The sequence below is a fragment of the Salmo trutta genome, chromosome 13, assembly GCF_901001165.1.
Source record: "Salmo trutta chromosome 13, fSalTru1.1, whole genome shotgun sequence".
NCBI classification, from domain to species: domain Eukaryota; kingdom Metazoa; phylum Chordata; class Actinopteri; order Salmoniformes; family Salmonidae; genus Salmo; species Salmo trutta.
The window spans coordinates 67,301,629-67,315,409 of record NC_042969.1 but is presented as its reverse complement, the minus strand read 5'-3'; the positions used below and the strand labels follow the sequence as shown (position 1 = coordinate 67,315,409).

The window sequence follows — 13,781 nt, the reverse complement described above, 5'->3', positions numbered from 1 at the left end:
CCTGCAGTATGGATGGATTCCATATCGTTTTAAAAATATTTTTTTCAATATAACCTGTTTGAATTAAACAATTTTAGTGTGTAAGAAGTGGGTATTTACTTGTTTACTGAATGCCTTTCTTACTGTAGACTCATTAACCATTCATTTGTTAAAAGGCGTGAAATTATTCTAGAGAGCGCAAGCTGCAGCTAAGAGTGGGTTAATGTCTGGCAGCTTCCCAGCTAAGTCTCTCCATCTCTCTCAACTGTTGCAGTATGATGGAGGCTGGCTGTGGGGTTGCCGCGGTGATCGGGAATGCTGCCTCAGGACCCCAGGGAAAACCAGGAAGTGGTGACGTCCTTGAGGGGTGAGTTACTCTCACGCGCCACACAGAACCAGTGCTATGTCAACTGACCGGGACTCTGCAGATATCACACCCATAAATGCAAAGGAGACATGTTGAGGGTGTGTGTGGGTGATTGTACGGGCATGTGTTATGTGTTTTTGAGAGATTGACAGGGAGGAAGAGAGTGATGGCGAGAGGAATTCTAAAGACATTAGAGATGGCTATACTATATCATCCCATTGTAAAGGGTTGTGATGACACGCATGATATCTTCTCTATCTACTGTAAGTATTCTGCAAAACAACCAGGCCTAGATAGGATAATTTAATCACAGATCTCCAGCAGATGAGACGAGCTCATTCTTTCAGTGCCAGTGTTCTTGTCTTTATCAGCAGATCTCATGTCTGAGCCCAGGAAGGAAGGAGAAATCTCAGGGATCCACTCTTCTTCATTGTACCTGAGAAAAGTTGGGCTGAAAATACTTTTCTTCCTCTGCCTAGCACACTGACTCAGATTTCAGCTGCAGGTTTTGTGAGGCAATCCCTGGTGGGCCCAGGATGTGTTTTACTGTATGTAGGCTAGGCTATACTCCTCTCTTGAGCTTTCTGTACCAGTCAGTAGCCATTTGAGACTGTGTGCAGTTATTTGTTACCACCAGAATAACAAGGATGTAAATACCACAGTTTTCTGCACCGCTGGTGCAATGTCATGATTTGATTTGATTCGATCCCCAAACATAATGTGAATACATCGGTCTCTCTCGCTGGCTCCCTCTGGTGGAACCCATGGACATTTTTATTTATTTTAAAGTATGTCAAATGTAATGTATTTATGGATTCGGATTCTTCCTGTCTCTGTCGGTCCTTCCCTCCCTCTGCCTGTGTAGGGCCATGTCACTGTGTATTACACCAGATGAAGACAAGAACCAGCCTGATCCATACAACAGTACTACTCCAACAGATAAGTCCCCACAAGGGAGCACAACTGCCATGGTACAGTCTTGTATTGCTAGATGAGGTCTGATAAGAGCACTGTAACCTGGGAATAGCAGTCTCTTAACTCTACTACTATGTAGTCTTATAGATACTGCTAGTATGGGTTTGACCATCTTGTAATTGGTTTACACTTCAGGAATCTTGAGTATTGTGTGTGTTGATTGGCAGGTACGGAATGATGAGCTTACAGAGCTTCCTGCCGAGCATGAGCCCACCCTACGTTCCTGCGTCAGCACAGCCAGCATGAAGGTCAAAAACGTGAAGAAGTAGGTGCTCCTGTCCCCACGGAAACAGGCTATTATGGGCTGTAAAATGGGCCTCTAAACCAGGGCAGAAAAATAAAGTGCAGTAAATTGATGGGCTGGGCAGAGACTGACTGGTCAACTTGCTATCTCACTCTCTCTATCCACTCTCTCTCTTTCACGTTACTATCTCCCCCTTCTCTTGTTTCCGGCCGTCTTTCTCTGCTCTCTCTCTCTCCTTTCTTTCTCTCCTCTCTCCTTTCTCTCTCTTTCTCTCCTCTCTCCTTTCTCTCTCCTCTCTCCTTTCTCTCTCCTCTTTCTCTCCTTTCTCTTTCTCTCCTCTTTCTCTTTCTCTCTACTTCTCTCCTCTTTTTCTTTCTCCCCTTTCTCTTTCGCTCGCTCTCTCTTTCGCTCGCTCTCTTCTTTCGCTCTCTCCTCTTTTGCTCGCTCCTTCTCTCCTCTCTCTTGCTCCTTCTCTCCTCTTGCTCTCCTCTTTCGCTCTTTCTCCGTTCTTCTCTCTTCTCCCCTCTTTCTCCGTTTTTTTTCTTTCTCTTCTCTTTTTCTTCTTTCCTTCTCTCTCCTTCTCTTTCGCTCTCTTTCTTGCTCTCCGCTCTCTCTCTCCTCTTTCTCTTTTCTTTCACTCTTTCTCTCCTCTCTTTCTCATCCCTTTCGCTCTTTCTCTCCTTTCTCTCTCCTCTCTCGCTTCTTCTCTCCTCTTTTTCTCTGCTCTTTTCTCTCTTCTCCCCTCTTTCTCTGTTCTTTCCTTTCTCCTTTTTTTCTTCTTTCCTTCTCTCTCTCCCCTTTCTCCCCTCTTTCTCGCTCTCATTCTTTCTCTCCACTCTCTCTGCTCTTTCTTTCTCTCCGCTCATTCTGTCTTCTCTTGCGCTCTTTGCTCTTTTTATCTCCTTTCCTTCTCTCTTCTTTCTCTTCTCTACTTTCTCTCTTTCTTTCTCGCTCTCTTTCTTTGCTATTTTTCTCTTTCTTTGCTCTCTCTCATGCTCCTCTTTCTTCTTCTCTCCTCTTTCTTCTTTCTTCTCTTTTTCTTCTTCTCTCCTCTTTTTCTCTTTCTGCTCTCTTTCTCTCTCCGCTCTTCTTTCTCTCCGCTCTTTCTTCTTTCTCTCCGCTCTTTCTTTCCGCTTTCTCTCCTCTCTCCTCTTTCTCTCTCTGCTCTTTCTCTCTGCTCTGTCGCTCTCCTCTTTTCTTCCTCTCCCTTTTCTCTCTGCTCTTTCTTCTCTCTCCTTCTCTTTTCTCTCTCTTTCGCTCTCTCTGCACCTCAGTGTATCAGCCAGTAGAATACTGATGAGGTGATGCTGCTGTATTACAGGCTGACGTTCCCCAGAGGTCATTTTCCCAGGCTGGCTGAGTGTGCCCACTTCCACTATGAGACCGTTGACTTTGGCACAGTGCAGGTGAGACCCGGCCCAGAACTGAACACTCATACATTCTATGGAGAACAGAAGTCATTTGTTGCTGGTAGTTTGGTAATTGTGTCCTTGGCTCGAGTTCATGTGTAGCTCAGTGGACATCATGGTGAATTGTTCCACAAAAGACCTAATTCCCTTAATGGAACCAAGCCATTGCATCAGCAGTTTGTTCTAATTATTTTAGGTCATCCTGTCCCTGCCCCACCCCCATTCCAATTTCCCATATTTGGAAAAAGTACAGGTGGAATTTAAGTTCTCATTCATTATGTACTTAAAGGGATGCGTTGGGATTTTGGCATGCTTGCAGATACCCATAGACTTGCAGTCATTGCACTAACGCTAGTAAGCATTGGCTTGCAAAAATAAAGCTAACTTCTTTCATACTAGACACAGTGACATAAAAATGGTATCCACTAGTTCATCTGACCCTGGGGAAGTAGATAAAGGGCCTCATTGCCAAAATCCCGAAGTATCCCTTTAATTTGTAAATAAAACTGTATAAGTGATACAGCAGTCGGTAACATGGAATCCAATACATCAGTATATTTAAATGCCGTTTATGAATTTTTCATCCAGTGTGTGTGTGTGTGTGTCTGTGTGTGTTAATCCACTAAGTAGCATTCATTCCTCTGATCCGCTCAGCTCAGGATAAACCTGTAATCCTCAGTACTAGTTGGATTAAAGTGATGATATCAACCAGAGAAATAGGGGTTTTCTGTGCAGACAGCGTTACTGTGGGAGCATCTACAGCCGGTCAGTACTACTGTAGTACAGAGCGTGAACTGTGGCAGCTTCAACTTCCAGGAGGTGGCAGGAGAGAGCAGTTATGTGCAACACTGGAGAATGTAAGAGAACATTTAATTGTTTAAGATGTTGCTTTGCTTAGCTTGCACCTGTGATATCATCCCATAGCCTCATCAGGTGGTCATTTTAGGATGGCCCTAAGGGTAATTTTTCCTGACACTTTAACTGAAGATTCATCACCATTACAGTCAGCACAGATTTCAGATGGTTGAGAGTTTTTTTGTTGTTGTGCCTGTGGTGATAATTAGAATCAGTCAAGCGGAAGTGGTTACTCACTCATTTGTGAAAGTGTCTGTTTATTGCCTGCATAATTCCTGTGTAATTTTGTTGGCTTGCTAGCAGAGAGCAGTAGTCATCTACTCATTCGCACACTGATGCTTTTACCACAGTTTCTAAACCCAGAGGCCCATCATTGCGAGACTTACGGGAAGGAATAGGAAGTAGACACAGCAGACCCAACCGGGGTTTGGAGTTAGAAAAGTAAAAAATTCTTCCTAAGTTGGTAATTTTTTCACAATCTAAAGGCACAATCTAGATTTGAGCCAAAGTCTTAGTAGCTGGACATGTTATTACTCCAACCTAGTGAAAGTAACATACTGACACGTTTTTATTTTTGTAAAACATTATTTTTTTTTTATCAAAGAAGTGCCTTTTTATTTGACGGCATGCACATGCGCAGTTTGTCGCGAGATGATCGTTAGACCTGATTTACATATTTATGCGCATGAGTTTAGCTAGCCAACCTCGTGGTCATGTCTACTCCCGCCTCTCCCCTCCGGCGTTTACTAACCACCGGTCCTGGCATCAATCATTATACGCACCTGGCATCAATCATTACGCGCACCTGCGCTTCATCATGAGGCACACCTGGACTCCATTACCTCACTCATTACCTCCCCTTTATCTGGCACTCCCTTAGGTTCTTTCCCCAGGCATTATTATTTCTGTGTTTCACGCTACTCCTATATTGTATCGTTTTTTGGTGTATTAAATTTACCACCTGCTTCTCAACTCCCAGCGTCTACTTTACAGAATACTGCCTCACAAAATGGAAGCAGCAGGAAATCGGAACATCTCCCTGACAGTCGACGAGCAGCGATACCTACTTCGTCAACACTACGACCAGCTGGTGCAACTGGGGACGGCTATGGAAGAGGTTCTTTGCAGTGTTCAACGTCTCGGAAAATACCCGAGAAGCGTTGCCTTCAACTAGCGGAGGATACTCTACCACCAGTCGAGCCAGCACACCAGTCCATTCAGGAACCCACCTAGGTCAAAGACGCCTATTTGTCCTTCCCGGCTAATATGACGGCACCCCATCTAAATGCCGTGGCATCCTACTACAGTGCTCCCTCTATTTTGCGCACCAGATGAGAGCCCCCACCATCAAGAGGTCCAAGGTTGCCACGGTTATTTCTCTGCTGACTGGGCGGGCGTTGGAAAGGGCCACGGCCATCTGGATTCGTATGAGGCTTCATGGCTCTGTTCAGTGGTATCTTCGATCATCCAGTACAGAGAGGGGAGTGAGCGCCTACTCCAATGACGGCAGGAGGACCAGACTGCTGCCGAGTACGTGCTCACCTTCCGGACAGTAGCAGCATCCAGCGGATGGAATGAGCCGGCGCTTCATACGCTATTCAGAAGAGGACTGTGAGAGAAGGTCCAGACGGAATTGGCCTGTCGAGACGACAACCTCTCCATGGACGCACTCCTCAAGATAGCCATCCGTCTGGATAACCTACTTCGGGAGCGTCGGGACTCATCGCTTCTCTCCCTCCCTGGCTGTTACACTGTGGTAGAAAGGACAACGAGATAGAGGCGAGAGGAAAACGAGCTGGAGGACCTGCTTTCCTGTCCCCTATGGTTGCACGTTGGTTGAGAGTCATGTGGTTGTCCTTCAGCCCAACATCCCGGAGGTATACCAGGACCTGCGGGAGGTATTTTCCAAAACCCGCGCCACCTGTCTCCCTCCTCATCGCCCCTGGGACTGTGCCATCGACCTGCTTGCAGGCTCTGTGCCCCTTTGCAGACGCATCTACCCTCTGTCGGTGGCTGAAACCAAGGCCATCGAGGAGTACATCCATGAGGCGCTCAACAAGGTTTCATCCGTTCGTCCACTTCTCCTGCGTCTGCAGGCTTCTTCTTCGTGGCCAAGAAGGATGCAGGGTTACGTCCATGTATTGATTACAGATTACAGATGAGTCAATGAGATCACCACCAAGTACCGTTACCCTCCCGTTCGTGCCGGCAGCCATCGAACAGCTCCACAGGGCCCGGTTCTTTACCAAATTGGACCTAATGGTGCATACAATCTCATCCACATCCGGGAGGGGGATGAATGGAAGGCAGCTTTTAGCACGATGTCTAGTCACTACGAGTACTTGGGGATGCCATTTGACTTAGACAGTTTTCTGTCGGTGTTCCAGGCATTCGTCAACAAGGTGTTCCCGGACATGTTCGGAGGCCAGGTTGTCGTGTATATCGATAACATCCAGGTCTACTCGGCTACCTTGGAGGATCACATCGCTCACATCCAAGTTGTCCTGGAACGCCTCCTGGCTAACCAACTGTTTGTTTGTCAAGGATGAGAAGTGCCAGTTTCATCGGGAGGCTGTCTCCTTCCTAGGCTACCAAATCAGCCCGCAAGGAGTGAAGATGGACGTCAAGAAGGTAGATGCTGTGAGGTCATGGCCAGTCCCAACCACCATAAAGGGGTTACAATGGTTTTTGGGGTTTGCCAACTTCTACCGCCGTTTCATCAGGAACTTTATCTCCATTGCCATTCCTCTCACCTCAATTGTTGTCCCCGTAGGTTGATGTGGAGTCCAGCAGCTGATGAGGCCTTCCGCCTACTGAAGGGACGTTTCACCTCTGCCCCATTGCTCAAATGACCAGATCCCACAATGCCCTTTGTGGTGGAGGTGGACGCTTCATAGGTGGGCGTGGGGGCTGTCCTGTCTCAACGACAAGGTAATCTACAAAAAGGTTACTCTTAATGAAACTGTCCCCTTCAGACAGGAATTACGATATTGGCGATCGAAAGCTCCTGGCGGTGAAGTTGGCATTAGACACTAGCTGGAGGGCGACAAGGACCCATTCGTCATCCTCACCGACCATCGGAACCTGGAGTACATACAGACAGCGTGGAGGCTGTATCCGCGCCAAGCAACGTGGGCCCTTTTCTTTACGAGATTTGACTCCACGCTGACCTATCGCTCAGGTTTAAAGAACACCAAAGCCAATGCCCTGTCCTGTCTTTACAATTTGGGAGAGGGTCCAGTCCAGAATGCACCCATAATCCCTTCCTCTTGAGTCGTAGCCCCTGTGATCTTGGACGTAGATGTGGACATTCACCAGGCTCTGGAGAGGGAGCCCGCACCCACTACCTGTCCTCCTGAGCCCATCTATGTTCCCACGGGGATAAGGTATCGGCTGCTGACCTGAGCGCACACAGCTGTTGTCGCTGGACATCCAGGTATTTATCGCACTACTCAATCTATCTCTGAGAAGTATTGGTGGCTACCTTGGCGCAGGACGTTATTTGCTACGTCAACTCCAGTTCTGTATGTGCTCAAACCAAATCCCACCCCGGCATGCTCCAGCAGGGAAACTCCTTTTCGTGCCTCAGCATTCCTGGTCTCATCTATCCATTGACTTTGTCACTGATCTCCCCACCATTTAAAATTTTAGGGTTCAGGGTTGCTCCCTCTGCTGTTTCCTGAAGTCCACGATCATCTCCTTTGTTTTGTTGACGTTGAGTGAGAGGTTATTTTCCTGACACCACACTCCGAGGGCCCTCACCTCTTCTCTGTAGGCTCTCGTCGTTGTTGGTAATCAGGCCTACCACTGCAGTGTTGTCTGCAAACTTGATGATTGAGTTGGAAGCGAGCATGGCCACACAGTCATGGGTGAACAGGGAGTACAGGAGAGGGCTGAGAACGCACCCTTGTGGGGCCCCTGTGTTGAGAATCAGCGGGGTGGAGATGTTGTTTCCTACCTTCACCACCTGGGGGCGGCCCGTCAAAGTCCAGGACCCAGTTGCACAGGGCGTGGTTGAGACCTAGGGTCTCGAGCTTAATGACGAGTTTGGCGAGTACTATGGTGTTAACCTCTATGGGCTAGGTGGGACGTTAGCGTCCCACTCTATTCAACAGCCAGTGGAAGAGCGTGGCGCGAAATACAAAAACCTCAAATGCTATAATTTCAATATTTCAAACATACGACTATTTTACACCATTTGAAAGATAAGACTCTCGTTAATCTAACCACATTGTCCGATTTCAAAAAGGCTTTACAGCGAAAGCAAAACAATATAGATTATGTTAGGAGAGTACATAGATACAAATAACCACACAGCCATTTTTCAAGCAAGCATATATGTCACAAAAACCCAAAACACAGCTAAATGCAGCACTAACCTTTGATCTTCATCAGATGACACTCCTAGAACATTATGTTATACAATACATGCATGTTTTCTTCAATCAAGTTCATATTTATATCCAAAAACAGCTTTTTACATTGGCGTGTGATGTTCAGAAATTGTATTCCCACCGAAAACTTCCGGTGAATTCACTAAAATATTCATGATAAACTTTGACAAAATACATAAGTATTTTAAGAATTATAGATACAGAACTCCTTTATGCAATCGCTATGTCAGATTTTAAAATAGCTTTTCGGCGAAAACACATTTTGCAATATTCTGAGTACATAGCTCAGCCATCACGGCTAGCTAATTTGACACCCGCCATGTTTGGGGCTCACTAAACTCAGAATTAGTATTAGAAAAATTGGATTACCTTTGCTGTTCTTCGTCAGAATGCACTCCCAGGACTGCTACTTCCACAACAAATGTTGTTTTTGTTCCAAATAATCCATAGTTATGTGCAAATACCTACTTTTGTTTGTGCGTTCAGGTCACTATCCAAAGGGTAACGCGCGAGCGCATTTCGAGCCAAAACATTTCAAAATGTTCCATTACCGTACTTAGAAGCATGTCAAACGCTGTTTAAAATACATTTTTATGGTATTTTTCTCGTAAAATAGCGATAATATTCCAACCGGACAATGCTGTATTCATTCAAAAAAGAAGAGAAAAATGGCGAGGTCTGGTGAACGCGCATTTCCAATCTCTTAGTCACCAGGCAGTCCACTGACAAACTGTGCTCCTGTTATCTGCCCAGAGACAGGAGACGCCTCAATCCACTTTCTGAATGCTTTAGAGAGCCAATGGAAGCCTTAGAAAGTGCAATATAACCCCACAGGCACTGTAGTTTTGATAGAGAAGCAAAGGGAGAACTTCAAATTCGCAGACAGGCCACTTCCTGCTTGGAATTTTCTCAGGTTTTTGCCTGCCATATGAGTTCTGTTATACTCACCGACACCATTCAAACAGTTTTAGAAACTTCAGAGTGTTTTCTATCCAAATCGACTAATTTGCATATTCTCGTTTCTGGGAAAGAGTAGTAACCAGTTTAAATCGGGTACGTTTTTTATCCGGCCGTGAAAATACTGCCCCCTAGCCCAGACAGGTTAAATGCTGAGCTGAAGTCAATGAACAGCGTTCTTACATAGGTATTGCTCTTGTCCAGATGGGATAGGGCAGTGTGATGGCGATTGTGTCGTCAGTGGACCTATTGGGGCGGTAAGCAAATTGGAGTGGGTCTAGGGTAATCGGGTAGGGTGGAGGTGATATGGTCCTTGACTAGTCTCCCAAAGCACTGCATGATGACAGAAGTGAGTGCAATGGGGCGATAGTAATTTAGTTCAGTTACCTTAGCTTTCTTGGGAACAGGAATAATGGTGGCCATCTTGACGCATGTGGGGACAACAGACTAGGATAGGGATTGGTTGAATATGTCCCTAAACACACCAGCCAGCTGGTCTGCGCATGCTCTGAGGACGCGGCTAGGGATGCCGTCTGGGCCGGCAGCCTTGCGAGGGTTGAAAACGTTTAAATGTTTTACTCACATTGGCCACGGAAAAGGAGAGCCCACAGGCTTTGGTAGTAGGCTGTGGCACTGTATTGTCCTCAAAGTGCACAAAGAAATTGTTTAATTTGTCTGGGAGCAAAGCGACAGGGCTGGTTTTCTTTTTGTAATCCGTGATTGACTGTAGACCCTGCCACATACGTCTCGTGTTTGAGCCATTGAATTGCGACTACTTTGTCTCTATAATCCGATTGGTCAGACCAGCTTTCTATTGACCTGAGCACGGGCGTTTCCTGTTTTATTTTCTGTCTATAGGCTGGGAGCAGCAAAATGGAGTCATGGTCAGATTTGCCGAAGGCAGGGCGGGGGAGGGCTTTGTATGCATTGCGGAAATTCGAGCAGCAATGATCCAGAAAGCTACCAGCTCTTGTTGCACATTCAATATGCTGATAGAATTTAGGAAGTATGGTTCTTAGGTTAGCTTTGTTAAAATCCCCAGCTACATAAATGCAGCCACAGGATGTATGGTTTCCAGTTTACATAGAGTCCAGTGAAATTCTTTCAGGTCCGATGAGGGATCTGTTTGGGGGTATACACGGCTGTGACTATAATCGAAAAGAATTCTCTTGGAAGGTAATGCGGTCGGCATTTGATTGTAAGGAATTCTAGGTCGGGTGAACAAAAGGACTTGAGTTCCTGTATGTTGTTGTGATTACACTATGAGTCATTAATCATAAGTCATACACCCCCGCCCTTCTTACCAGAGAGATGTTTGTTTCTGTCGGCGCGATGCGTGAAGAAACCGGGTGGCTGTACCGACTCTGACAACATATCCTGAGTGAGCCATGTTTCCGTGAATCAGAGAATGTTACAATCTCTGATGTCTCTCTGGAAGGCAACTCGTGCCCTAATTTCGTCCACCTTGTTATCTAGAGATTGGACGTTGGCGAGTAATATGCTTGGAAGCGGTGGATGGTGTACTCGCCTTCTGAGTCTGACCAGTAGGCCGCTCCCTCTGCGGCGACTGCGTTGTTTTGGGTCGGCCTCTGGGATAAGATTGCATGTCCAGGGTGGAGATCCGAACAAAGGATCCGCTTCGGGAAAGACGTATTCCTGGTTGTAATGATGGTAAATTGACATCGCTTTTATATCCTATAGTTCTTCCCGGCTGTATGTAATAACACTTGAGATTTTCTGGGCTAACAATGTAAGAAATAATAAATAAAAAAACAAATAACTGCATAGTTTTCTAAGGACCTGAAGCGATGCGACCATCTCTGTCGGCGCCATCTTGTGTGGTTGTGGATAGATTTTCCAAATCAGGTTGTTTCATCCCCTTCATCCATTATGGTCTTCCTACTGCTCTCTAGGTCGCTGAGGCAGTATTCCATCAGGTCTTCCGGCATTATGGTCTTCCGGAGGACATCGTCTCTGACCGTGGCCCCCAATTCACATCAAGAGTATGGAGAAGCTCGGGGTCACGGTCAGCCTCCACTTCCAGGTATAGGCCTCAGTCTAACGGGCAGGTGGAGAGGATGAACCAGGAGCTGGGGAGGTTCCTGAGGAGTCATTGCCAGGACCGGCAGGGAGAGTGGGCCCGATTCCTTCCATGGGCGGAGTACGCCCAGAATTCGTTAAGTCACTCCTCCACCGGGCTGACTCCGTTCGTTCCAGTGTGTTCTGGGTTTTCAGCTTACCCTGGCTCCGTGGACCTCGGGCTTGATCAAAACTCCTGCGGTGGATAATTGGTTCAGCCCTGCAGAAGAAGTGTGGAGCGAGACTCATGTGAGACTCCAGCGCACTGTCCACCGTCAGAAGGAGCAGGCAGACCACCACCGCAGTGGTCTGGAGGATCTCACTTTTTAATGTTTTCCTTCTCAGGCTGGTGGTTCCTGGTCCCCTGGCTGATGCTGTCCCCCACGGCACGCCTCGGCCCCCCTCCTGGACGTTGAGGAACGTCCCGCCTATGCCGTCAGATCCCTACTGGACTCCCGACGTCGTGGGGTCGGCTCCAGCAACTAGTGAACTGGGAGGGGTACGGCCCAGAGGAGCGGTGTTGGGTTACGGTGAAGGACATTCTGGATGATTGATTTCCATCTTCGCCGTCTGGCCTGCTACTCGTCCTCGGGGCCGTCCCTCTGCACCTGCGTCGTCCTGCAGCTGGAGCCGGATTACTAACCACCGGTCCTGGCAACCATCATTACATGAACCTTGCATTGTTCCATGTTCTTTGTTATATTAAACTTACCACCTGCTTCTCGACTCCCAGTGTCTACGTTACAGTTGCCATGACATCGCCTACAAGCATGGTCTGGGATTTCTATTGGGGAAGCAGTTTCTACATGTCATCATACTAAACCATCTTTGCTTTTACTATTGAGAGTCTCAGTGAACCGCTTTGTTCGCAGCGTGGTATAACTTAACATGACCAGCAAAGGGACGTGTGTGAGCTGATGGGACGTGTGTGAGCTGATGGGAGCTCTAGCACAGTGCATTGCAACTATATAATAGCTGACCTACTGTAGCTGTGGCAGCTGTGATACATTAGATTCGTGACTGGGGCGTAGCTGCTGAACAGAAATCTGTCTGTGACCTTGATCTTCCTACAGGAGGAGATGAGATGTGCTATGAGAGAAATATCACTCTAGGGAGAGACCAGCCATGCCTCACTCTGACACTTATAGTACAGACCACACATACACACAGTGCATTTGGAAAGTATTCAGACCCCTTGACTTTTTCCACATTTTATGTTACAGCCTTATTCTAAAATGGATTAAAAATATATACAGTTGAAGTCGGAAGTTTACATACACTTATGTTAGTCATTTCAACCACTTCACAAATGTCTTGTTAACAAACTATTGTTTTGGCCAGTCGGTTAGGACATCTACTTTGTTCATGACACAAGTCATTTTTCCAACAATTGTTTACAGACAGATTATTTCACTTATAATTCACTGTATCACAATTCCAGTGGGTCAGAAGTTTACATACACTAACTTGACTGTGCCTTTAACCTCTCTAGGGGAGGTGGGACGAAATCGTCCCACACTATTCAACAGCCAGTGAAAAACCAGAGCGCCAAATTTAAAACCACAAAAGGTCATAATTCAAAGTTCTCAAACATAGGACTATTTTACACCATTTTATAGATGCACTTCTCCTGAATCAAACCACATTGTCTGATTTCCAAAAGGCTTTACAGCGAAAGCAAAACATTAGATTATGTTAGGAGAGTACATAGACACAAATAACCACACAGCCATTTCCAAGCAACTAGCATGCATCACAAATACCCAAAACACAGCTAAATGCAGCACAAACCTTTGACGATCTTCATCAGATGACACTCTTAGGACATCATGTTACACAATACATGCATTTTTTGTTCGATCAACTTCATATTTATATCTAAAAACAGCATTTTACATCGGCGCGTGACTTTCAGAAAATATTTTGCCTCCAATACTGCCGGTGAATCAGCGCTACAATTTACAAAAATACTCGTCATGAACGTTGATAAAATATTAAACAGTCAATCAAAGAATTATAGATGAACATCTCCTTTATGCTAACGCTGTGAAAGATTTCTAAATAATTTTACTGGGAAAGCACACTTTGCAATAATCTGAGTTCTGCGCTCAGAAAAATACACTAGGCAATACAGATAGCCGCCATTTTGGAGTCATCTAAAATCATACATTGCATTAGAAATTTTCCCTTACCGTTGATCTTCATCAGAAGGCACTTCCAGGAATCCCAGGTCCACAATAAATGTAGTTTTGTTTGATAAACTCCATAATTTATGTCCAAATAGCTCCTTGTTGTTTGCGCGCTCAGTTCAGCTACTCCAAATGTAGGAAGCGCGCCGAAAAGTAAAAAAAAAAAAATCTATTTACGTTCGTTCAAACATGTCAAACGTTGTAAAGCATCAATCTTTAGGGCCTTTTGAACGTGAAACTTCAGTAATATTCCAACCGGACGGTTCCTGTGTCTTGAAAAATGTTTTGGAACACGGGTCCCTTCTCACATGAACGCGCGCCAATGAACTGATG

The 13,781-nt window shown here is 46.0% G+C and overlaps 1 protein-coding gene and 1 long non-coding RNA gene across 11 annotated transcripts in view; both read left to right on the top strand.

Annotated features, from left to right (window-relative positions):
* LOC115206379 (rho GTPase-activating protein 32) overlaps positions 1 to 13,781 on the top strand; it is a 50,871-nt gene that overhangs the window by 16,056 nt on the left and 21,034 nt on the right. For 2 of the 10 annotated variants that reach the window (XM_029773252.1, XM_029773253.1), the window contains exons 2-6: positions 254 to 346; positions 1,212 to 1,317; positions 1,489 to 1,586; positions 2,887 to 2,971; positions 3,710 to 3,831. In XM_029773252.1, coding sequence (XP_029629112.1) covers positions 255 to 346; positions 1,212 to 1,317; positions 1,489 to 1,586; positions 2,887 to 2,971; positions 3,710 to 3,831 — 503 coding nt within the window. In that variant the 5' untranslated portion in view covers position 254. Of the gene's footprint in view, positions 1 to 253; positions 347 to 488; positions 610 to 630; positions 792 to 1,211; positions 1,587 to 2,886; positions 2,972 to 3,709; positions 3,832 to 7,201; positions 7,266 to 13,781 lie in introns of those variants that run through there. The other 8 variants (XM_029773255.1, XM_029773254.1, XM_029773256.1 and 5 more) reach the window with 8 other exon arrangements.
* Positions 11,356 to 11,985, top strand: LOC115206380 (uncharacterized). The gene is made up of 2 exons (XR_003880791.1): positions 11,356 to 11,508; positions 11,605 to 11,985. It is a non-coding gene; the product is annotated as an uncharacterized LOC115206380 (long non-coding RNA).